Source organism: Sciurus vulgaris (assembly GCF_902686455.1).
Source record: "Sciurus vulgaris genome assembly, chromosome: 4".
In the NCBI taxonomy this organism is placed as follows: Eukaryota; Metazoa; Chordata; class Mammalia; order Rodentia; family Sciuridae; genus Sciurus; species Sciurus vulgaris.
Window position 1 is genome coordinate 86,636,159 of NC_136464.1, and position 27,284 is coordinate 86,663,442.

General features: G+C 34.5%; 1 protein-coding gene across 1 annotated transcript in view; it reads left to right on the forward strand.

Annotated features, from left to right (window-relative positions):
* LOC306658944 (ankyrin repeat domain-containing protein 26-like) overlaps positions 1-7,489 on the forward strand; it is a gene marked incomplete at its 5' end in the record, with an annotated part of 49,280 nt that extends 41,791 nt beyond the window's left edge. The window contains 2 exons of the mRNA XM_079136225.1: positions 2,924-3,938; positions 5,732-7,489. Of these exons, the coding sequence (XP_078992351.1) occupies positions 2,924-3,919 (996 nt within the window). The 3' untranslated portion in view covers positions 3,920-3,938; positions 5,732-7,489. The remainder of the gene's footprint in view (positions 1-2,923; positions 3,939-5,731) is intronic.
* Positions 7,490-27,284: the final 19,795 nt, after the last annotated feature.

Genomic DNA, 27,284 nt, shown 5'->3' on the forward strand with positions numbered 1-27,284 from the left:
TCAAATATTGCAATGCCTCCTACATCATTTTTCTTTCCCAGAAGTGCTTTGTCTTTACTGGTTCTCTTATTCTTTCAAATAAATTTTTGGACTGTTTTTTCTACTTCTGTGAAGGAAGTATTGGTATTGCATTGAATGTGTATACTGCTTTTGGGAGTATGGTCATTTTGACAATATTAATTCTACCTATCCAAGAACATGGGAGGTCTTTTCATCTTCTGAGGTCATCTTCAATTATTTTCTTCAGTGTGTTATGATTTTCATTGTAGAGTTCTTTCTCCTTCTTGATTAGGTTAATTCCCAGGTTTTTTATTTATTTATTTTTGATCATATTGTGAAGGGTGTGGCTTTCCTCATTTTTTCTCTGAATCACTGTTAGAATATTAAAAAAGATATTGATTTATGAGTGTTGACTTTGTATTCTGCTACTTTACTAAGTTTATTTATCAACTCCAGAAATTTTCTGGTGGAATTTTTTTGGGTTTTCTAGGTATAGAATTTTTTCATCATCATACAGTGATAGTTTCACTTCTTCTTCTTCAATTTGTATTCCTTTATTCCTGATTGCCTTGGCTAGAGTTTTGAGAACTAAGTTGAATATAAGTGGTGAACATGGACAATTGGAGCAGATCGTGATGGAATTAAAGTATAAATTAGAAGTAAAATATAATGAAGAAACTGCATAAAGACATAGAAATTAAGTCTTTCAAATGAAGAATGAATCCATGAAAAAAATGAGATATCCTTAGAAAAAGAACAAACAACTCCAAAGTCAGTAAAATTCAAAAAATAATAAGAATCAGAGCCATAATTAATGAAATTGAGAATAAAAAACAATTCACAGGATCAATGCAACAGAGTTGGTTCTATGAAAAGATAAATAAGATTGATAAACCCTTAGTCAAACTAACCAAAAGAAAGAGAAGACTCAGATCAACAAAGGTAGAAACAAAAAAGGAGATATTACCACAGATACTTCTGAAATTCAAAGGACTATTACAAACTATCCAATAAACTAGAAAAATTTAGAAGATATAGACAGGCTACTTCTTTTTTAGCAGTTTTTTTTTTTTGGGGGGGGGGGGGGAGTTCAGGTTTTAATGAAGGTTGTAGACTTACATCCCCTGCTGGCATGTGATCAAAAACTTACTAAAATATATCTGTATGTTTTAGAGGGACAAAATGCCACCCAGATGCTACTTTTTAGAGAATAGAATGCTATACCATTATAAGATGGTATTCTGACAAGTCATTCTTGCAAATGACAGAGATAGATATGCAAAATACAAATGATTCCTGATTACTTTCTTGTTTTCAAACATGTATGTGCATGCATTCATATGTGTGCATACTTTAAACAAAAGCTATATGCATCAGGGAATGTGTAGAGAATTTTAAAGTCATTATATCCTTAATATTTTGGGGACGGGGCATTTTTATCCCTTTGGATAAAGTAACACTCTTATTTCAACTTGTCTTTTCTGCAGTTCAGTAGTCCCTTTCACAATGGCTTCAGCCAGAGAAAAGACTTTTAGTATATTTCATAGCAATCCATGATTTTTTCATAATCTCCAAACCATTGCTACAAACAATAGATGTTCTAGTTTGGGGCAGTGATTTTACCCCCTTGGCATGTTAACATGGAGGTCTGCTTATAAGTCCCACTAGTAAGCAAGGAAGAACAGTGCCGCCAGCAGAAACTTTAGTTTGGATATCCTTTCCTCCATTTTGAGAAGTAAAAGAGTTTCCTCCAAGTAATCACCTCTTTCAGTACAAAGAGTTTCTGAAAACACTGATTCAGTATACCACATTCTTAGTGATGACTTATTGATCATTTTTTTCCTAATAAAATAGGTCACTGTATTTTCTCTTTCATATTTACTCATATTTCAAAAATTATAGTAAAAAATAAATATTACTGAACAGAAAACAATTTCAGGATTTTCTGAGAAGAGCCTTATACATATTACTTTATTTGATCTTAAGATTTTTGAACCATAAGCCTTCTTTTGTATTTATATATTTAGAGTACAGAAATTACTGTCTTGGTGGAAGAGAACTAGAAATGGAGTCAAAGAACTGGGGGGGGGGGGGTAAATCCTGAAGCTTGCTTGCACTTTAGTTTGTTTTTGTTGTTGGTGGTGTGTTTTTTAAAATTTGTTCAAATTGGTCATACAAAGCAAGACAATTCCAAAGAACCAAAGGCCAAATGTTTTCTCAGATATGCAGATGCTAATTCACAATGGGGGTGGAGAAGTTAGGGAAAAATAGAGGATTAGGCAGAGGGGAGTGAAGGGAGGGGAGAGAGGATATATGGGGTTAGGAGGATAATAGTTTGTTTACACTTTCAACCTCACCCTTTTTCAGAACTGTGGATTAAAAAAGAATTCACTGGTATATGTAGAAGTGCTGAGTTTAGAGCTTGGATTTAATTAGATGTGATTCTTATAATGAAATGTAAAAAATTAGAAAATTAGAATATGTGTAGAACATTTTTGGGAAAGGAAACCAAAGAACTTTGGGAAATTTTCATCAGTAAAGTATATATACATCCATAGCTCTCACAATGGGATGCCTCTGTATATTAGTTATTAGATTAAAAACAAATTTTTAACATGGTTAAACCTACTAATCACTTATTCTATGTCTCATATTCTTTTGTAACTCTTTAATTCTGAAAGTCTTAAAAATCATCATTTCTTTCATACTCTCATAGATTCCTTTTCTGCAATTAACTTTTGGAACTTCTAGAAATATATGCTTTTATAAGCTCTGAAATTTAGATCTACTTTTTCTCCAGTTAGATATACATTTATTGCAACCATTTTGATGTACATAATAATAGGCTATTTTGTTATTTCAGAGTAAATTGTGATCTACCATTTTGCTGAGTGCTACCTAAATATCCTCTTGTTTTTCTTAGGATTTTACTGATGATGAAACAGGAAAACATTCATTGGATAAATATCAGAGGACAGAAGATATAAATTCTATGACAAGACTAGAAATAGACACAATAAAAGAAGAGAACCAAGAAAAGGAAAAGAAATACTTTGAAGATATTGAAATTGAAAAAGGAAAGTATGACCTTCGAAAGCCAATCAAAAGGAAAGCGGCAGAAACACTTAGAGATAATCCATTCCAGCGTAATGATCAATTCAATAACATTAAATGTGAGATTAGAAAGCTAAAATTTCAACCTGAGTATGAGAAACAAAACAGGGAAAGACTAGAAACAGAAATCAAGTCTTACCATGACAGTGCTGTTCCCTCCTGTTCTCATGAAAGCCAGACGTCAAAAGGATACCAAGAACTTGCTTTTCAGAGAGCCAGAGATGAATATTTGAATCCACATGCTAAGATGAATTATAATAACTCTCACCATAAAGTTAATAGTGACATTTTTTCCCAAGAACTTGTTAAGTATGAAATAAAGGTTGGTAGCCTACAAAATAAGTTCTGTCAGATAGCGCAAAGTCATAAAGAAATAACTTTGGCTTTAGAAAATGTACAAAGAGACCTAAGGCAGGCAGATCACCACCTGAAGGAAATTAAACACACATGGCAAAGTGAACAAACTAAAGCGAATAAATATTATGGGAAGCAGGATTCCACAGAGGAGAGAACAAAACCGCAAAATGAAAATACATTGGCTCAACAATTGCAGGAACCTTACAATGAAATTGACAGTAAAGACACAGTAACACGTATCCAAGGCGAATATAATGATATTGTAGAAAAATTTCAAGTTAGCAATAAAGAACACAATCTCATCCTGGAAAAAGCCTTTGAGAAATTAAGCAATAAGTGGTGTCATTCTGAAGAAAGATTGCATCCATATGAAAATGAGGAAACAGAAAGACAAGTAAGTATCAAGAATGAAAAACATGAATTGCCTTTGAAGGAAAGTTCAAAGTAATGGTTTATTATGGCTAAATGTGGAATCTAGTTGTATGAAAAACTACATCTACTATAAATGTATTTACTATATCAGCTCCTAAATGTAACCTCACCTCTTCTGAATTCAATTTATACCTTTTCCCAACACAAAGCAATAATCCATGTTTGAAGTGATGTCTACCAATTTCCCTGCTCTGGTCATTATACATTATATGCATGTTCTGAAATATCACACTGTACCTTAGAAATATGTACAATTATATGCTAATTAAAAATAATCAGAGTTACATAGAATGACATTCAAAATTTACCAAAAAGGAAACAATTGAAAATGTTGGATCTGAGATAGGCTACACTTTGGGTAAAGGCATTGTATTTCCTATGAAGCTTGAAGACATTAATTTACAAATTTTTAGTATACACACACACACACACATATATACATATATACTTATGTTAATAATGTCATCTTTTTGAATTCACATTTAATTAAGCTTATAGATCTGCTAGTTTGCAGGAACATATCATGCAAGGTGGATACAATCATCAATTTTCAAACAAAACAAAACAAAACAATTGATCCAGGTTCCAGAATAAAAAGCAGCACTAAAAAAAAAGAAATGCGAACTGCTATAGATAATGGGGCCCTGAAAGACCACACCAACCAAATATAATATATGGATCTCTCCTAGAATGTGATTAAGAAAATCAATTGTAAAAAGATTTTGAAAACTTTTCAATGTTAGACTTACAGAAAGGTTGCTACAATACTAAGAATTCCCACATATCCTTCACATGTTAAGGACTTACCATGTTTACTTTATCACTCTCGCTCAATTCTTGCTGGGAATTGAGCCCAAGTTCTTGCTCAGGCTTAGCAGTGAGCTATGCCCCACCCCTGAATAATATTTTTAATGTCTTTAAGTTGCCATGTTTGAAGACCATGATGAAGTAGACAAACAGAAATGCTCATAGACAGAGGAGCTGAAGTGTAGATGATATATTTTGTAATAGTTCTCCTTCACAAGCATTTTATCTATTCTATTTGGTGATTTAATTTTTATTCATGCCAATTTGAGAAGAATTTTAAAATCACCATCTCAATTTCTTTATGACCACTTACCTGTTTCAAAGCATTTGCTTTTCATGAAATCATAATATGATGAATTTTGGCAAAATCATAGTTGATTTACTCTATCCACTGTTTCTGCTATTAATTGCACAAGTTCACAGACAACTTGTTCACACTTGTTAGTATTGTAGCTTTCTATGGTTCATTAATTGGGTATTGAATCTCCATTTGAGACTATGGAAGTGTGGCAGAATTCATGTACAGTAGGAATGGAGTGAGGAGTGGAACAAGTTGTAGGAGCTGTGGTCAGGGGAGGAGGCAGACAAGGTTACCTAGGTCTCCTATTTATTCTGAGATGGAAATCTATTGGAAAGACTTGAGCAGAGGACTGAATTCTGGTGTTAATTTGAGTTTCTAAGTAAAAAGTTGGGGGGTAATATTCTCCTCTGTAGAATTCTCTAGCCCTAGTTCAATCTACATGACCATATCTGTTTGAGAATTCAGTAGGTGTCAAGCATTGCAAGCAATCTTCATTAGGGAAGGAATGGAGAGAGGGTGAACCTTGTCTAAAGATTGTAGGATTGATTAGACATGAAGACAACACCTCCTGTGTCCTTAATGAAATTCAGAAATAATGTTTATCTACAGTAGGTGGATTGATGTACACGGTGATATTTTTAGAGAAATATGTAAGAGTTTATTAACATACAGAAATAATAAGGTGGTTTATAAAATTATTAACATTTTATCAGGTGGGAGTGAGACGAATTCAAGGAGTAGCTTCACTAGAAGTTTCATCTGATTACCATCTTAATTAAGAAGAGGAGTCAGACACAGGATATCAGAAGAAACTAGGTCAAGTCCAAGTCAAATATGTATGAAACTGGACATTTAACAGTCAATCTATAAGTTTGTTAAACAATAAAGTGTTTTAGAACACTAATTTCAGTGCATAGCATTATTTGGATTTCCATTATAATTTATTTAATTACAATTTTATTATTATTGTCTTTATGGTAAACTTGTTTTTGTTTTTCAGTTGTGGGGTTGAACCCAGGACCTTGAACTTGTAAGGAGTGGGTGTTCTCATATTAATCTTATCATTCCAATACTTGTCATGCTACTTGACCATACGAATGCTGAACTGATAAAGGTAGAATGGGGGAATCTGAAGCTCTGATCGCCACAATGATAATTAAAGCAGTGTACAACTATGGGCATACTATATTCCATAATAATGTTTTACAACTTGTCCAGTAAAGAGTGAAATCTTTGAAAGAACTAATGTAGTAATTAATTGTTTTCCATTTGCCACAGAATTTGAACCTGGACTTGCTAGAACTTCCAAAAACATACTGCAGTAAAATGTGTAGTCATTTTATAATCATTTAAAAATTTTTTTTACCATGTGTTCTACTGCTTTCAAATCCTATATTTTTATTTTTTGCTTTTCTAAAGCTTATTATATATTTCTGGTTTAGCATTTTAAGTTTCCCCATATTTTAACTTTCTATACATTTAGTTTTTCATGTCTCTTAGTTGTACTTTTTAAAACTATTTCTACTTTTTTTTTTCTTTATTTTTAATGTGCTCATTCTGGTCAATCCTTAATTAGTAAGCTTATAATACTCATTTTCAGACTTTCAAAAATAAATGCAGAGGACTGTGTTTTCTCTCAGAACAATGTTAGCTATATTTGCTGTAAAATATTTCTTTGTAGCAAAATATTTTGTCATTATTCCAAATTCCTCTTTAATCCAGGGGCTATGTAGAAAAATGGATTGTTATTTTTTCCACTCAAGTGGCTTTAGACTTTAATTTTGGCAGTAAAGTAAGCATATATTAAATTTAAAAATATTTGAATCTTTCTTGGCATCTACAAATAAATTTGAATCACAAGTATGCACCCATTTGATTTTTATGTACTCAAACTACCCAAAAGTCACCTGGTTAAACACTACCCTAACAAGCATGTAGTCATTAATAACTTTATGAATCTAAATATCACATTATTGGTGCTTTTTCCTATTTTCCCATTTTTATTTCCAAATATGGACCTAAAGATTTAGACTAACATTATTTTGCTATTTCCAATACTGTGGTCCTTAACAATATTTTAATGTTATTACAATTACTATAGTGTGATCAAGGTTACATGCTTTTTTTCACAATTTTTGATTGGTGCCTTGTAGTTGTACTCAATGATGGGATTTGTCATTATGTATTCATGCATTCGTACAATATGACAATACAGTTTGACCAACCTCACTCTCTAACACTTCCCCCCTCCTACACTCCCTCCCTCCACTTGATCCCTTTCCTTTACTGATCTTCCTTTGATCTTCATAAGATTAGACCCATGTTTGTTTATGGTTTTCCTCTCTAGCTTCTGTTTGTGAGAGAAAACAAACAACACTTGACCTTCTGAGTTTGATTTATTTTGCTTAACATAATTCATTTTGCTGCCAGTCACAAAATTTCATTTTTTGTTCTCCCTGAATAAAATTCCATTGTGTATATAGATCACAATTTCTTCATTCACCCTTCTGTTGATGAACACTTATACTGGCTCCATAGTTTGGCAATTCTGAATTGTGCTATTGAAAACATGGGTATGCATGTATCCTTGTAGAAAGATAACTTTAATTCTTCATGAGAAATGCTGAAAGATGGTATAGCTGATAATTCCATGTCTAGTATTTTGAGGAACCTCCATACTGATTTCTGGTGTGGTTTTACTAATTTGCCATCCCAATAACAGTACAAAAGCATTCCTTTATCTCCACATCCTCTACAGCATTTATGATGTGTATTCTTGACATCTGTCATTTTGACTGGTGTGAGATGAAATCAGTATAGTTTTTATTTGCCTTTCCCTTATTGCTAATAATATTGAACAAATATTTGTAGGCCACGTGTATTTCATCTTTTGGGAATATTCTATTTTCTTCCTTTGCCTGTTTGCTAACTGGGTTATTTAATTTTTTGGTATAAAGTTTTTACATTTTTTATATATTCTAGACATTAAAGCTCTGTCAGAAGAGTAGCTAGAAAAGATCTTCTCCCATTTTATAGGCTCTGTCTTCATGTTTCTGTTTCCTTTGTTGTACGGAAGTGTTTTAATTGAATGTTATCCCATTTATAAATTCTTGGGGTTATTTCCTAAGCTTAGGGATCCTAAAATGTTTTGTTATGTTTTTCCACATTAGTGGATTTAGATTTCATTTTTGTTGATGAGAATGTGTATGTGTGTGTTTGTGTGTAATACACAACGTCATGAAGTTGAATAAAAGCACAAAAAGAAAAGTGAGCACATACTAAATTTAAAAATATTTAAAATGTTCTTGGTGTTTACAACTAAATTTGAAGTGCAAATGCATATGCATTTGAGTTTTACATACTCAAAACTGCCTAAATGCCCACTGATTAAATAGTACACTAAATTTATGGAACTAATTGTCACATTATGGAGGATTTACTTGTATTTTCCAATTTTTATTTCCAAATATGAACCTGAAGGTTTAAACCAACATTATGTTGCCATGTCAATGCTGTGACCATACCAAAATTTTAATGTATTACAACTATTATAGTGTAATCACCTTTCTTTAAGTTTCCATTTTAAGTACTGACATGTTTTCTTCCTGAAGGGAAAGAATGTCTAAGGCCTTAAATATTTCTCCTTTGTTAATTCAATTTTTTGGAAATAGTCCTAAAATTAATGTTCCAGGTTCTGTTATAAAGAACTTTGGAACCCTCCTGCCTCAGCCTGGGGAATGGCTGGGATTTCAGGCATGGACACTGTATATAGCTTCTCAATCTTAATTAAGGGGATAAAGAAAGCAAGTCAAACTACAATATTGATAAGGAGAAAGAGAAATAATCACAAGCCTAGAAGAAATTTTTAATGTTTTTAGTAATGCACTATAGTTCTACATAATATGGGGATTTTGTTTTTACATAACCATATATACATGAAATAAAATTGGCTCCACTTCAGTCCCCAGTACTTTCTCTTTCTTCCCCTTCTCTCTTCCCTTTTCCCATTCCTCTACTCTAATGCTCTTCTATTTATTTATAGTTATTTTAAATTATTGCTTTTGAAATTTATATAATGGTGAAATCTACTGTAGGACATTCATATATAGCATACATTGGTCAGTTACATTCCATCAGTCCCCTCTCTCCTTCAATCTCTTCTTCTGCTCCACTGATCTCCCTTCTATTTTCATGGGATCCCCTTCCACCAATTTGAAATTCTTTTTAATTTTTCTAATTAATTTTAAATGACAGAAGAATGCATCTATGCATTTTGATAAATCATACATAAATGGAGTATAATTTCTCATTTTTCTGATTCTATATGTTGTAGGATCACAATGATCATGCAGTTATATATGTACATGAGGTAAATAATGCCTGTTTCACTCTACTATCCTTTTCACCCCAATACCCCTGCCCCTCTCTTCACTCCCCTCAACCTAAAGTAACTCTATTCTTCCCTAGTGCTTGTTATGAATTAGCCTCAGCATATCAGAGAAATCATTTGGCATTTGGGTTTTTTTGGGGATTGGCTTATTTCACTTAGCATGATATTCTCCAACTACATCCATTCACCAGCAAATGCCATAATTTCACTCTCGTTTATGACTGAATAATATTCCACTGTGTATATACACAACAATTTCTTTCTCCATTCATCTGTTGAAAGATGCCTATGTCAGTTCTATAGTTTGGCAATTGTGAGTTGAGCTGCTATAAATATTGATGTAGCTGCATCACTGTAGTATGCTTCTTTTAAGTTGTTTGAGCATAAACCAAGGAGTAGAATAACTGGGTCAAATGGGGGTCCATTCCTAGTTTTCTGAGGACTCTCCATACTGCTTTTCCAGACAGCACCAATTTGCAGTTCTACCAGCAATGTATGAGTGTACCTTTTTCCCCACATTCTTTCCAACACTTATTATTGTCTGTATTTTTTTAATTTATTTTTATTGTAAACAAATGGAATACATCTTGTTTTTGTTTGTACATGAAGTAAACGCATACCATTTGTGTAATCACAAATTTACATAGGGTAATGATGTTTGAATCATTCTGTTATTTTTTCCTTCCCTCCCACCCCTATCACCCCTCTTTTCCATCTATATAGTTCCTCCTTCCTCCACTATGGCCACCCTCCCACCCCCGATTAGGTGTCATCATCCGCTTATCAGCGAGATCATTCGTCCTTTGGTTTTTTGAGATTGGTTTATCTCACTTAGCATGATATTCTCCAATTTCATCCATTTGCCTGCAAATGCCATAATTTTATTATTCTTTATGACTGAGTAATATTCCATTGTATATATATACCACAGTTTATCCATTCATCAGTTGAAGGGCATCTAGATTGGGTCCCCCATCTGGCTATCGTGAATTGAGCATCCATGAACATTGATGTGGCTGCATCACTGTAGTATGCTGATTTTAAGTCCTTTGGGTATGGGCCAGGGAGTGGGATACCTGGGTCAAATGGTGGTTCCATTCCAAGTTTTCTAAGGAATCTCCATACTGCTTTCCAGAGTGGCTGCACTAATTTGTAACCCCACTAATTTGTAATTCAATGCACCTTTTCAAACTGGTGCATTGAGTGTACCTTTTTCCCCACATCCTCGCCAACACCTATTGTTGCTTGTATTCTTGATAATCGCCATTCTAATTGGGGTGAGATGGAATCTTAGGGTGGTTTTGATTTGCATTTCTCTAATTGCTAAAGATGTTGAACATTTTTTCATGTGTTTGTTGATCAATTGTATTTTTTGTTCTGTGTGTCTGTTCAATTCCTTATCCCATTTATTGATTGGGTTATTTGTTTTTTTTGGAGTTAAGATTTTTGAGACTTTTATATATCCTATAGAATAATGCTTTATCTGAGGTGCATGTAATAAAGATTTTCTCCCAATCTGCAGACTCTCTTTTTACATTATTGATTGGTTTTTTTACAGAGAAGAAGATTTTTACTTTTAGTCCATCCCATTTATTGTTTCTTGATTTAACTTGTTGTGCTTTAGTGGTCTTTCCTAGGCAGACATGGTCAAGATTTGGGCTTACTTTTTCTTCTAGTACTCACAGGGTGTCTGTTCCAGTGCCTAAGTCATTGATCCACATGAGCTGAGTTTCTTGTGAGGTGAGAAATAGAGGTTTAACTTCATCTTGTTACACTGTGTTTCCATTTTTTCCCAGCACCATTTGTTGAATAAGCTATCTTTTCTCCAGTGAATGTTTTTGGTACCATTTTGGTACCATAGTATTAGATAACTATTTATCTAGGTTTGTCTCTGTGTCTTCTATTCTGTTCCATTGGTCTGTGCATATGTTTTGGTGCCAATGCCATGCTGTTTTTGTTACTATAGCTCTATAATATAGTTTGAAGTCTGGTATTATGATACCTCCTGCTTTGCTTTTTTTGCTGGGGATTGCTTTCCTTATTTTTCCAGATGAAATTCACAATTGCTTTTCCTAGTTCTATGAAGAATGTCTTAGAATTTTAAATAGGAATTGCATTAAATTTGCATAATGCTTTTGGTAATAAAGATATTTTGACAAAATTAATTCTGCCTATACAGGAGCAGATGAGGTAGGTCTTCCATCTTCTACAGTCTTCTTCAATTTATTTCTGTAGTGCTCTGTAGTTTTCATTGTAGAGGTCTTTGGTTAGATTGACTCCCAATCATTTTATTTGTTTTTGAGGCTACTGTGAATGGGGTAGATTTCTTAATTTCTTTTTCAGTGGATTCATCACTAATGTATAAGTATGCATTTGATTTATGGGTATTGAGTTTATATCCTGCTACTTTGCTGAATTCACTAATTCTAGAAAGTTTTAGTTGAAATTTTTGGATCTTCCAAATATGTAATCATGTCATCAGCAAATAATGATAGTTTGAGTTCTTTACCTATTTCTATACCTATTTGTATACCTTTAATTTCTTTCTTTTAATTGCTCACCCCTTACTTGTTCTAGCTTCTACATATGGGAGAAACTTTAACACCTGACTTCCTGAATCTGGCCAATTTTACTTAGCATGATATTCTCCAGATCCATCCATTTACCAACAAGTGCAATAATTTCATTCTTCATGGCTCAGTAAAAATGCACTGTGAATATATATGACATTTCCTTTATTCCCTCAGTTGTGTACCTTCATCCTAGCTGGTTCCATAACAATGTGAATTACACTGCTTTAAAAGATTTTTTTTAAAGAATTAAAATAATTAACTGCATATAACATTAGATTATTAGCCATACATTTAAGAACCAAAAAGGATGAACTTTTTTTAATGAAATATCATACAGGTACAAATAACTCCAAATCAAATCTGAATGGATTACTTATCATATCAGAAACAGGATTATCTACTACCACTATAAAGAATTACATGCCTAATATCTCACTTCTAGCAACTTAAAAGCCTAGGTCATTATAGTCTAATAAGTTTTAAAGCATTCCAGACCATGGGAATTTAACATGGAACTCACATGAAACTGTTAATATTTCATTTTATTAATTTAGTAAAACATGAATGCTAAAACCTCAAAAATGGTTGTAAAATAATTATAGGTGATTGGAAATTTTAGGGTGAAGCTGACCTTCACTAACTCAGAGACAGCTGAGGAAGTTTTTGAGTGAAAAACAAAATCAACCCAGGGTCGAGTGTCCAACCAGAGTCAATGTTGCACTGGCAGAAAGTATTTTTGAGTGGCCTGAAAGAGTGTAGAGGCTGGAGACTGGGAAGGTATAAGGAAGTCGCCAGCCTGACCCAGCAGTTGTCTATTGTGGGGTCCAACATATATCTAGACCAGCATGATTTAAACAGGGCAGAAAGGACGGAGCATAGGATGATTCAGTTGGGGATACTGATGAGAGCTCACTTTGATGCTAGCATCCCATATGAACATTACTAAAATGACAGTAATGCATCAGACAAGCATGTGTGTGTATTCCAAGACTGAGTCTGGATAGTTCACAACCATGAAGACTGAATATGTGAAAATCTTTGAGGTTTAGATCACTCACCATAAAAGTGAAAATATAAGCAGAGATCAGCATCTCTTCAGAAACTTTGTGAAGACCAAATCTCAAATACTCACCAACAGATTTGCAATGCTCAGGCAAGACCAATCTCCAGCTACTAGAACTTCCATTTTTGAACTCTGCACCAACCCCACAATGGGAACACACCAGTTGTCAATACTTTCCAGTGTACCCCATCCTATAGTGGGACACAGGAAGCTGAGAGTTACTATAACCAGTTTTGGCTCCTGGTCACAATGAGGAGAAAAACAAAACTGTGGAACTTGAAGACCCTGGCTCAAGGATTACAGTGATGCCCCCACCCCCAGTAAACACACAGAATGGTACCTCAGCTTTAGCAATTAACTTCAATCCTTGCCTGTGGTTTTGATCACCTCAGTAGAAATGAGCCCTTTTGTTTTTGCATTAAGATTTTTTTCAAGTTTTCAAATATTTTTTCTCTTTAATTTTAAAATTTTATTCTATTTAACTTATTTTTTTTAATTTCTATCCTATGTGACCCTGGGGTGTGTGTGTGTGTGTGTGTGTGTGCTCTCACTGCATGGATATGCTGAAATATAGACATATATATTTATTATTTAACCTTGGCCTAACTTTGGTAGGATAAAAATTTTTTACAAGGATTTGATTTGATTTTTGCTTGTTTTTTCATACTTTCTTTTTTGTTGTTCTTATTCGTTCTTCACTATCCCTGTCTATCCTCTACTAATAACTGAATTTTTTATTCTCTCATCCTCTCTTCCTTTATTTCATTGCATTTAGTTATGTTTTACTCCTCCATCTGTATCATCATCATGCACTACTTATCTCTTGCTTTTCCTCTTCACTTTTTAAGTATTTCAAACTTTCTCTTGCTTTTCAACCTTTTCTCTACACTTAAGGAATTACACTAATAGAATTATGTATTATTTATACATAATTTATAAATTTATGTTGCTGTGATTATTAATACAGTGTACAACACAGTAGATACCTTATGGTTAATGTCAGATCTAGTTCATGGTGGTTTGTTGTAGGCACTGATGTTAAATGCTGACCCCACCATTACTCTGCAGGTAGTAATTAGTGTTATAGATGTCAAAGTAGACACCAGACATTTCTTTTAAGGCATACATCAGTTGTTAACAGTATTGCTGGTCCTTAATTCCCTCTTTTTCTAAGAAGAACTGTGAAGTAAGAGGGATAATTCAAGCTCATAGCAGAAAGATCCACCTTATGAGAAGCAACTCAGTCAAATAAGAAACTCATTCTACACATGAACTAGCCTCACTTGAGCCTCAAAAATACTTCAACATATAGAATAAAGGAGATAAAAGCCTGAAACCAAAAACAATGCCACAAGTAGGAACAATTAGAGGGGGTCCTTAGGTCCTCTCCTGGACATCCACTCACATAGCAAAAACAGAAGTTCTGAGGATAGAAAAGAAGGACATACAAAAGGACACACATATATATGAGCAAAATTAATCCAACAGAACTGATGTGTTTGAAAACATGAGAAAACAGGAAAACTAATCTCCACCCACCTCCAAATTCAAAATTACCCAGCAAAGGAACCCACAGTGAATAGGAAAGTCTAAAAAAATGATTATTAAAATGTTTACTGAATGCAAAGAAGTTCTAAGGAATTAAAAAAGCAAAACAAAATATAAAGGACTAATAAGAAATAGAGATATTGAAGAATCACTAATAATAACTCCTGGGAAGGAAAGAATGAATAAAATTTAAAATTCACTGTAAAATATCATACAAAAAATAGATTGCATATTCACAATAGTCAAGTTATGGAACCAACCAAGGTGCTCTTCCTCCATAGATGATAAAGAAAATGTAGTATATACACACAGGTATATAGAAAATGAAATTATGGCATTTGCCAGTAAATGGATGGAATTGGAGAATATCATGCTAAGTGAAATAAGGTGGTCCCCCAAAATTGAAGATTGAATGTTCTCTGATATGTGGATGCAAACCCAAAACAAGGGAGGATTGGGAGGGGAAGCACAGAAGCATGTTGGGTTAGACAAAGGTGATGAAGGGAAGGTAGGGGGTGGGAATAGGAAAGATAGTGGAATGAATCAAACATAACTTTCATATGCTCATACCTGAATACATGACCAGTGTAACTAACCATCATGTTCAACCACAAGAATGGGATCAAAATGGTAATGGGTTGCACCCCATTTATGTATAATCTGTTAAAAGACACCCTCCTATCATGTATATCTAAAAATAATTAAGAAAAAAGAAAATTAATTGCATACAATAGAGAACATCAAATCTTAAAGAGAATTTCAGACTCTGAAGACAGGGTATATGAACTTGAATACTCAACATACAATAAAGAAAAAAAAATATCATGATCATATTACACAAGAACACTGGGACAACATCAAGAGACTAAACTTGAGAGTCAGTGTGATAGAAGAGAATATGGAAATACAGGTGAAAAGTATTCAGAACCTCTTATGTGACATAGCATAAATATTTCCCCACCTTAGAAATGAGATAGACCTATGCATATAGGTTACATACAGGGTCTCCAATAGACAAGACCAAAAACATTCCTCTTCAAGACACATTTTAGTTAAAATGCAAGACGTAGAAAATAAGGAACCAGTATTAAAAATCATAAAAGAAAAAACATCAGGTCACATTTAGAGGCTCACTTCTGACTTCTCAACTTAGACCCCAGAATCAAGAAGAGCCTAGAAGAAGATATTCAAACCTATAAAAGATAACAATTGCCAGCCAAATTTGCTATATCCAGAAAAGCTATCTTTCAGAAATGATACAAAATAAACACTTAATGATAAGGATAAACTGAAAGGATTCCTGACCACTAAGCCATCACTACAAAGAATATTTAAAGATATATTGCATAAGGAGAAATCCCCCCACAAAAACCCAATTCCCTAAATATATGAAGCTCACTAGAAGAGCAACTAACTAAATGAAAATCAAAACAGATTGAAATACAGGAAACATTTATGTACAATGAATCAAAATGCAATCTGTAAAAAAATTAAAAATAAACAAAAAATAAACTAGGAACAGCAGAACTTGCTATTACAAAGGTTATGTATGCCAACCCCAAAGCCAATGACACACTTAATGATGAAAAATCTACAGCATTTCCTCTAAAATCAGAAACAAGTAAAAAATGTGCAGCCTCACCACTCCCATATAAAATAGCACCTGAAATATTAGAGCAATTAGACAAGACAAGGATATACAAAGTAAGAAGTCAAATTAGCCCTATTTAAAGATTATGGGAGACTCTTTTAAGGAAGATCCTAAAGGCTCTGCCAGAAAAACTTTAAGATACCATAAGCAAATTTAGCAAAGTAGCAGAAAACAAAACCAACAAATATAAACAATATTTCTATACAACAAAAGCAATCCCATGGAGGGCTGGTTTGGGCTCAGTGGTAGAGCACGAGCCTGGCACGTGTGAGGCATCAGGTTTGATGCTCAGTATCATATAAAAATAAATAAGAAAAATAAAGGTATTCTGTATATTCACAACAAAAATTTTTAAAAAAATCCCCCTGAGAATGAAATCAGGATAGCAATGCCACTCACAATAGATGCAAAGAAAAAAATACAGAGGAAGAAAGCAAACCAAGGAGGTGATGCAACTATTCAAGGAAAACTGCAGAATGATGAAAAAAATTGAAGAAGATACAGAGTCCTCATATATTAATGAAAAGGCTACCTTAATATGGGGAAGATATCCATGTACAGAAAGTGGTTCACAGATTTTATGCCCATCAGACCTCCAACAATAATATTCATGCAACTGGAAAAGTTATTCTGAAATCCATATGGATGAAAAACAGACCAAAAGTAGACAAAGGAAACCTGAGACATAAGAGCAATGCAGAAGGCATCACAATACGCAATTTCAAGTCACGAAGACAACATGGTTTTGACAATGAAACTGTAACATAAATCAGAATTGATGGAAGATACAGAGAAGAACCCACTTGGTAGTCATCTGATATTTGGACACATGTGCCAAAAACATATGTATGGGAAAAATCAACTTCTTTTTCAAAGTGTAGGCAGCAAAGAAAGTGATTAAGAGCATGAATACAAAATCTCAAAACAGGAGGAAATCTTTCTCCACTACTCCTCTGAGAGGACACTAATAACAAGAATATACAGAGAACGCAAAACACTTAACATCATAAATACAATCAATCCAATTAATAAGAACTTGACATACAAATGGTCAAATATACATGAAGAAAACTTTCAAAATATCTAGTTGTCAAAGAAAAGAAAATGAAAACTACAGAGATCTCTTCACAGTAAGAATGGAAATCATCAAGAATATTCATAATATGGGGGGAAAGGTACACTCATACATTGCTGGTGGGGCTGCAAATTAGTGCAGCCACTCTGGAAAGCAGTGTGGAGATTCCTTAGAAAACTTGGAATGGACCTACCATTTGACCCAGCTATCCCACTCCTCGGCCTATACCCAAAGGACTTAAAATCAGCATACTACAGAGATACAGCCACATCACTGTTCATAGCTGCTCAATTCACAATAGCCAGACTGTGGAACCAACCTAGATGCCCTTCAATTGATGAATGGATAAAGAAACTGTGGTGTATATATATATATATATATATATATATATATACACTATGGAATATTACTCAGCCATAAAGAATAATAAAATTATGGCATTTGCAGGCAAATGGATGAAATTGGAGAATATCATGTTAAGTGACATAAGCCAATCTCAAAAATCCAAAAGACGAATGATCTCACTGATAAGCAGATGATGACACATAATGGGGGGTGGGAGGGGGCAAGAATGGAGGAAGGAGGGACAGTATAGAGGGAAAAGAGAGGTGGGGGGAAAAAAAATAACAGAATGAATCAAACATCATTACTCTATGTAAATGTATGAATATGCAAATGGTATGCTGTTACTCCATGTACAAACAGAAACAACATGTATCCCATTTGTTTACAATAAAAATAAATGTAGAGGGACGATCCAAGATGGCAGACTAGAGGGTGACTGCATCTCTAGTCACTCCAGAACCCAGGATTCAAGAAGGGGAGGCTCTGAGAGACTCGGACTAAAATAGAGCCACGGGGTGAGTCACCCCACCCAGTGAAGTGCTGCCCGGGCGGCAGGCCCGGATTCGGGTGGCTTATTAGAGTAGGGCAGGGCAGCTAGAGTCTTCCCCAGGCAGCTCTGCCCACTCCAGCGGTGGGCTCCTCCCACAGGGCCAGATTCTCCAGCATCTTGGAGGAGGCCCCCCAGTGAGAGCCTTTCTGCACAGAACCAAGCTTCAAGTCCCTGAACCAGGGCTGCGAGTTCCTGCCCACAGGTTGCTTCAAGGACCAGGACAGGGCAGCCAGGGATTTCCCCAAGCAGCCCACAGCCCGGCCCCCTCCGGCGGGAAGCCCCTTTCCAGGCTAGCTTCTCGGAGCAGACCCCCAGTGAGAGCCTTTCCACACAGAGCCAGCTCCAAGTCCTGGAACCAGTAGTGGACTAGGGGCAGCTTTCCTTGGAAGCACTGCATTATCAAGTTACTCCAAGACTTCAGGCTACTGAAGGCAGGAAGGTGATACACTGGAAATCTACAGGGACAATATAAGCCAATAGAAGAATTCTGCAATATCACAAAGTCTCACTGACATCTGACCAATATAAGAAAACAAGGGAAGAAAATGTCCCAAACAAACCTAGTTACTATATCAATAAAACCCAATGACAGCACAGCAGAAGAAATGTCACAAAAGGAGTTCAGAATGTACATAATTAAAACAATCAGGGAAGCAAATGAGATGAAAGAGCAAATGCAGGCATTAAATGATCGCACCAATCAACAGTTAAAGTAGCAAATACGGGAAGCAAGAGATCATTTCAATAAAGAGTTAGAGATATTGAAAAAAAACAAACAGAAATCCTTGAAATGAAGGAAACAATAAACCAAGTCAAAAACTCCATAGAAAGCATAACCAATAGGATAGAACACCTGGAAGACAGAACCTCAGATATTGAAGACAAAATATTTAATCTTGAAAACAAAGTTGAACAAACAGAGAAGATGGTAAGAAATCATGAACAGAATCTACAAGAATAATGGGATATCATGAAAAGGCCAAATTTAAGAATTATTGGGATTGAGGAAGGCTTAGAGAAACAAACCAAAGGAATGAACAATCTATTCAATGAAACAATATCAGAAAATTTCCCACATCTGAAGAATGAAATGGAAAACCAAGTACAAGAGGCTTATAGGACTACAAATATACAAAATTACAACAGACCCACACCAAGGCACATTATAATGAAAATACCTAACATACAAAATAAAGACAGAATTTTAAAGGCCGCGAGAGAAAAGAATCAAATGACATTCAGGGGGAAACCAATAAGAACATCAGCAGATTTTTCAATCCAGACCCTAAAAGCTAGAAGGGCCTGGAACAACATTTACCAAGTCCTGAAAGAAAACAGATGCCAACCAAGAATCTTATACCCAGCAAAACTTACTTTCAGATTTGACGATGAAATAAGATCCTTCCATGATAAACAAAAGCTAAAGGAATTTACAAAAAGAAAGCCAGCATTGCAGAACATTCTCAGCAAAATATTCCGTGAGGAAGAGATGAAAAACAACGATGCAAATCAGCAACGGGAGGAACTAGCCTAAAGGAATAGCCAAATAAAGGGGAAACCAAATCATGTCAAAAAACAAAAATGAGTCAAATGACTGGGAGTACAAATCATATCACAGTAATAACCCTGAATGTTAATGGCCTGAACTCATCAATCAAAAGACATAGACTGGCAGAATGGATTAAAAAGAAAAATCCAACAATTTGCTGCCTGCAAGAGACTCATCTCATAGAAAGAGATACCCATAGACTAAAGGTGACAGGATGGGAAAAAACATACCATGCACATGGACACAGCAAAAAAGCTGGAGTATCCATCCTCACTTCAGATAACATGGACTTCAAGCCAAAACTAGTCAGAAGGGATAAAGAAGAACATTACATACTGCTTAAGGGAAGCATAAATCAGCAAGAGATAACAATCATAAATATCTATACCCCGAACATTGGCTCATCCATGTATGTCAAACAAATCCTTCCCAATTCCAGAAATCAAATAGACCACAACACAATAATACTAGGCGATTTTAACACACCTCTCTCACCGCTGGATAGATCTCCCAAACAAAAATTGAATAAAGAAACCATAGATCTCAATAACACAATCAACAATTTAGACTTAACCGACTTATATAGAATATACCACCCAACAAAGAATGAATACACTTTCTTCTCAGCAGCACATGGATCCTTCTCTAAAATAGACCAGTCTTATGCCACAAAGCTACTGTTAGCAAATACAAGAAGATAGAGATAGTACCTTGTACTCTATCAGATCATAATGGATTGAAATTAGAAAAAAATGACAGAATAAAAAACAGAAACTTCTCCAATACCTGGAGATTAAATAATACACTATTATATGATGAATAGATAACAGAAGACATGAGGAGGGAAGTAAAAAAAAATTTAGAAGTAAACAAGAACAAAGACACATCATATCAAAATCTCTGGGACACTATAAAAGCAGTACTTAGAGGAAGATTTATTTCATGGGGTGCATTCAACAAAAGAAGTAGAAATCAACAAATAAATGACTTAACACTACAGCTCAAAGACCTAGAGAAAGAAGAGCAGACCAACACCAAAAGTAGTAGAAGACAGGAAAGAGTTAAAATCAGAACCAAAATCAGTGAAATTGAAACAAAAGAAACAATCACAAAAATTAACAAAATAAAGAGTTGGTTCTTTGAAAAAATAAACAAAATTGATAAACCCTTAGCCACACTAACAAAGAGGGAGAAAACTCAAATTACTAAAATTCGGAATGAACAAGGAAATATCACAACAGACACGAGTGAAATACAAAACATAATTAGAAGCTACTTTGAAAATCTATACTCCAACAAAACAGAAAGCCTCGAAGACATCAACAAGTTTCTAGAGACATATGAATTACCTAAGCTGAACGAGGAGGACATACACAACTTAAATAAATCAATTTCAAGCAATGAAATAGAAGAGGTCATCAAAAGCCTACCAACAAAGAAAAGTCCGGGAGCAGATGGGTTCTCAGCCGAGTTCTACAAAACCTTTAAAGAAGAGCTCATTCCAATACTTCTCAAACTATTCCATAAAATAGAAGAGGAGGGAACCCTCCCAAACTCATTCTATGAAGCCAATATCACCCTGATACCTAAACCAGACAGAGACACATCAAGGAAAGAAAATTTCAGACCAATATCCTTAATGAACATCAATGCAAAAATTCTCAACAAAATTTTAGCAAATCGCATACATAAATATATTAAAAAGATAGTGCACCACAATCCAGTGGGTTTTATCCCAGGGATGCAAGGTTGGTTCAACATCCGGAAATCAATAAATGTCATTCACCATATCAACAGACTAAAAGTTAAGAATCACATGATTATTTCAATAGATGCAGAAAAAGTATTTGATAAAATACAGCATCCCTTCATGCTCAAAACACTAGAGAAAATTGGGGTAGTGGGAACATTCCTTAACATTGTAAAGGCCATCTACACTAAGCCCATGGCCAATATCATTCTAAATGGTGAAAAACTGAAAGCATTCCCCCTAAAAACTGGAACAAGGCAGGGATGCCCTCTTTCACCACTTCTATTCAATATAGTTCTTGAGTCTCTAGCCAGAGCAATTAGACAAACCAAAGAAATTAAAGGGATACGAATTGGAAAAGAGGAACTCAAACTATCCCTGTTCACTGATGACATGATTATATATTTAGAGGAACCTGGAAATTCCACCAGAAAACTCTTAGAACTCATAAGTGAATTCAGTAAAGTAGCAGGTTACAAGATCAATGCTCATAAATCCAATGCATTCTTATACATAAGTGATGAATCTTCAGAAAGAGAAATTAGGAAAACTACCCCATTCACAATAGTCTCAAGAAAAATAAAATACTCGGGAATCAATCTCACAAAAGAAGCGAAAGACCTCTACAATGAGAACTACAGAACACTAAAGAAAGAAATTAAAGAAAACCTTAGAAGATGGAAAGATCTCCCATGTTCTTGGATAGGCAGAATTAATATTGTCAAAATGACCATACTACCTAAAGTGCTATACAGATTCAATGCAATTCCAATTAAAATCCCAATGACGTACCTCACAGAAATAGAGCAAGCAATTATGAAATTCATCTGGAAGAATAAGAAACCCAGAATAGCTAAAGCAATCCTCAGTCTAAAGAGCGAAGCAGGGGGTATCGCAATACCAGATCTTCAACTCTATTACAAAGCAATAGTAATAAAAATGGCATGGTATTGGTACCAAAATAGACAGGTAGATCAATGGTACAGAACAGAGGACATGGACACAAACCCAAATAAATAAAATTTTCTCATACTAGACAAAGGTGCCAAAAATATGCAATGGAGAAAAGATAGCCTCTTCAACAAATGGTGCTGGGAAAACTGGAAATCCATATGCAACAGAATGAAATTAAATCCCTATCTCTCACCCTGCACAAAACTCAACTCAAAATGGATCAAGGACCTCGGAATCAGACCAGAGACCCTGCATCTTATAGAAGAAAAATTAGGTCCAAATCTTCAACTTGTTGGTCTAGGATCCGACTTCCTTAACAGGACTCCCATAGCACAAGAAATAAAAGCTAGAATCAACCACTGGGATAGATTCAAACTAAAAAGCTTTCTCTCAGCAAAGGGAAATATCAGTAATGTGAAGAGAGAGCCTACAGAGTGGGAGAATATCTTTGCCACTCGTACTTTAGATACAGCGCTAATTTCCAGAATCTATAAAGAATTCAAAAAACTCTACACCAAGAATACAAATAACCCAGTCAACAAATGGGCTAAGGAAATGAATAGACACTTCACAGAAGATGTAAAAGCAATCAACAGATATATGAAAAAATGTTCAACATCTCTAGTAATAACAGAAATGCAAATCAAAACTACACTAAGATTTCATCTCTCCCCAATTAGAATGGCGATTATCAAGAACACAAGTAACAATAGGTGTTGGCGAGGATGTGGGGAAAAAGGTACACTCATACATTGCTGGTGGGGTTACAAATTAGTGCAGCCACTCTGGAAAGCAGTATGGAGATTCCTCAGAAAACTTGGAATGGAACCACCATTTGACCCAGCTATCCCACTCCTTGGCCTATACCCAAAGGACTTAAAATCAGCATACTACAGAGATACAACCACATCAATGTTCATAGCTACTCAATTCACTATAGCCAGATTGTGGAACCAACCTAGATGCCCTTCAGTTGAATGGATAAAGAAACTGTGGCATATATACAATGGAATATTACTCCGCCATGAAGAATGATAAAATGATGGCATTTCCAGGCAAATGGATGAAATTGGAGGATATCATGCTAAGTGAGATAAGCCAATCTCAAAAAACTAAAGAACGAATGATCTCGCTGATAAGCAGATGAGGACATATAAGGAGGGGTATGAGGGGTTAGGGTTAGGGTTAGGGTTAGGTTTAGTGTTAGGGATAAGGAGGGTGGTAAGAATGAAGGAAGGAAGGACTTATAGAGGGAAAAGAGGGGTGGGACGGGTGGGGGAAGGGAAAAAAATAACAATGAATCAAACAATATTGCCCTATGTAAATTTATGATTTTTAATTAAAATAAATAAATAAAATAAATAAATAAATGTAAAAAAAAGAATATTCATAATAAATGTTGGTCAGGATGTGGGGAAAAGGTACACTCACACATTGTTGGTAGGACTCCAAATTAGTGCAACCACTCTGGAAAGCTGTTTGGAAATTCCTCAAAAAGCTAGGAATGGAATCACCATATGATCTAGCAATTCTTATCTGGGGCATATATCCGAAAGTTTTAAAATCAACAGACCAACAGGGATACAATTATGTCAATGTCTATAGCAACACAAATCAGAGCAGCCAAGACATATTGAATGGTATACAAACATAAAAGTGTAACTATGTCTTAAGAAATGAAATAATACCATTTGCCAATGAATGGATTGAACTGGAGAATATCATGCTAAATAAAATAAGTCAACAGCATACATTTCCTGAAATAAACCATATCTTAGGCCACAAAGCAATGCTTAATGCATATAAACCATTGGAGATAAGTCCTTGTATACCATCAGATTATAAGGGAATGAATTTAGAAATCAACAATATAATGAAAAATAGAAGCTACACCAACACCTCTAGACTAAAGAATGCACTACTGCATGAACAATGAATAGCAGAAGAAATCATGGATGAAATTTAAAAATACTTCAAGGTAAATGAGAATAGCAACACAACATATGAATATCATTGAGACACTCGCATGTGCTTCTCAGAGGGAAGTTCATAGTACTGATCTCATGCATTAAAAAAATAGAAATTCTCCAAATAAATAACTTAACATTACCTTTCAAGGTCATGGAAAAGGAAGAAAAAAATCAAAACTAAAAGCAGCACAAGACAAGAAATAATGAAAATTGGAACCAAAATCTATGAAGGGAAACAAAAATGTTTCAAGTGAATCAATGATACACAAAAATTGATTCTTTGGGGGAAAAAAAGATAAAGTTGACAAACCCTTGGCCATACTAACCAGAGAAAGAAGGAAAAACTTAATTGTCTAAAATATGTGATTTAAAGGGAAATATCACCATGGACAACACTGAAATACAGATGATAATCAGAAATCATTTTGAAAAATTATAATCCAATCAAATAGAAAATTATGAAGATACTGACAGATTTCTAGAGAAAGATTATAGAATTTTTAAACAGATCAATTTCAAACAATGAAATTCAATATGCTATCAAAAGCCTCCCTACAAAGAAAAGCCCAGGACCCAATAGGATCTCAGCTGAGTTCAACCAGACCTTCAATGAAGAACTAATATAAATCATTTTCAAAATATTCTATGGAAAAGAAAAGGATGGGATCCTTTCAAACTCATTTTATGAAGCTGGGATCACCCTGATTCCAAAGCAAGACGAACACACATCAAAGAAAGAAGACATCAGGGCAATAATCCTGATGAACATAAATGTAAAAGTCCTGAACAAAATACTGGTAAATTGCATACAAAAACACATTAAAAAGATAGCACACCATGATCAAGTATGTTTCATCCCAGAGATGAATGGTTGATTCAGCATACAGAAATCAATAGATGTGATTCACCACATCAATACCCATAATGACAAGAATCACATGATTAGCTCAGTAGATGCAGGAAAAGCATTTGAAGCTTCAAATCCCAAGAAAAACAAGGGAGAGTAAAAACATACCTCAACATTTCAAAAGCTATTTATTTTAAAATTAAGGCCAACATGATTCTGAATGGAGGAAAACTGAAAGTATTCCTCCAAAAATTGAAATAAGACAGGGATGCCCTCTTTGAACATCTGTATAAAATAGCCCTCGTCACTGTAGCCAGAACTATTAGGCAAATAAGAGAAAGAAAAAGGATTCATACAGAGAAATAAGAGCTAAATCTAGCAAAAGGATTCTCTATTTAGAAGAGAAAAATCCTAGAACTCACAAACCCATGCAGAAAACTAGCAGGATACAAAATAAACACCAATATATCAACTGCATAAGAGTAAAATAAAATAATTCATGACATCTAAGGAAGCATTCCTGAAGTACTCAAAAGAATCTGATATATTAAAAAGATGAAAATGAGACAATAGAGCATGTGAAAGAATAAATATCACTAGAGAAGGTAAGGAAATTCAAATTATGAGTGAGTCCAATATTAAAAATAAAGTAAAATGACAGAAATACATGCCACTCTACCTTTTATACTGAATGTAAATGGGCTTGGGTCTTCAATTAAAAGACAGTATGTGAAATATTGAATGAAAAAAATCAAGATCCAACTGTATCTTGTCTGCAGGAAACACACATCACATGCAAAGAGACTCACAGAATGACAGGATGGAAAATGGTACTTCCATCTCATACAAATGGAAGCCAGAAGGAAGGAGCAGTAGCTCTTCTCGTATTTGCCAAAAGACTTCAAACCACCATGAGCCAGAAATAACAAGGAACATCACTACCTACTGGCAAAAGGAATAATACAACAAGAAGGTTTAATGGCTGTAAATAAGTATGCCATGACCATCAGTGCCCCCCAATTTCATGAAACCAAAACCACTCAAAAGTAAAGGGAGAGATAAGCCCCAGGAATATCAGTGTGGGTCACTTCACTATGCCACTCTCACCAATAGCTATGCCATCCAGACTAAAAACCAACACTTATGACAGAGATCAAATGTACAGTTGATCAAAAGCACTTTGCAGATGTCTATGGAATATTTCTTCAGGCAATAGTAGAATAATCATTCTTTTCATAAAATGTTCTCTAAAACAGGCTCTATGTTGGCCATAAAAGCTATTCTTAGCTTTTATGCTAATATGCAATAATTACTTGCATATTAACTGATCATAATATAATAACATTTCAAAACTACACCAACCAAAAAGACAGAATCAGTGCAATCACTAAGAGAATGAGCAATATGCTTTTGCAGAATGAATGGCTCATCAAAGAAATCAGGGGAAGTATCAAAAGACCCTTAGAATCAACTGATAAGAGAAACACATCCCAGAATCTATGGGATACAATGAAAGCAGCGCTAAGATGGAAGTTTATAATTGACTATGTATCTGAAAATCAGATGGATCACAACTACACTTAACTACAGATAAATCTTGAAGTCTTAAGGAAACAAGAACCATCCAACTCCAAATCCAGTAGGAAGAAAGAAATGATAACTATTAGTGCCAAATTTGATGAATTAGAAAATGAATATCAATACAAATGATAAATGAAATAAGGGGTTGGTTCTTTGAAAAGATAAACAAGTTTGATAAACCCTGAACCAAAATAACCAAAGTAAATAGAAAGAAAATATGAATGAATAAATTTAGAGACAAAACCATGGATCTTGAAAAGAAACTTTTCTGAAATCCAGAGGACAACTGACTATGTTGAAAAGTTCATTGCCAATTAAAAGGAATTCCAGAGACCTAATGGGAAGACTTAAACATTATAAAAATTAGAAAATAGAATAAAGAAATAAATAAATAAATTTCTAGACACATGACCTACACAAATTGAAT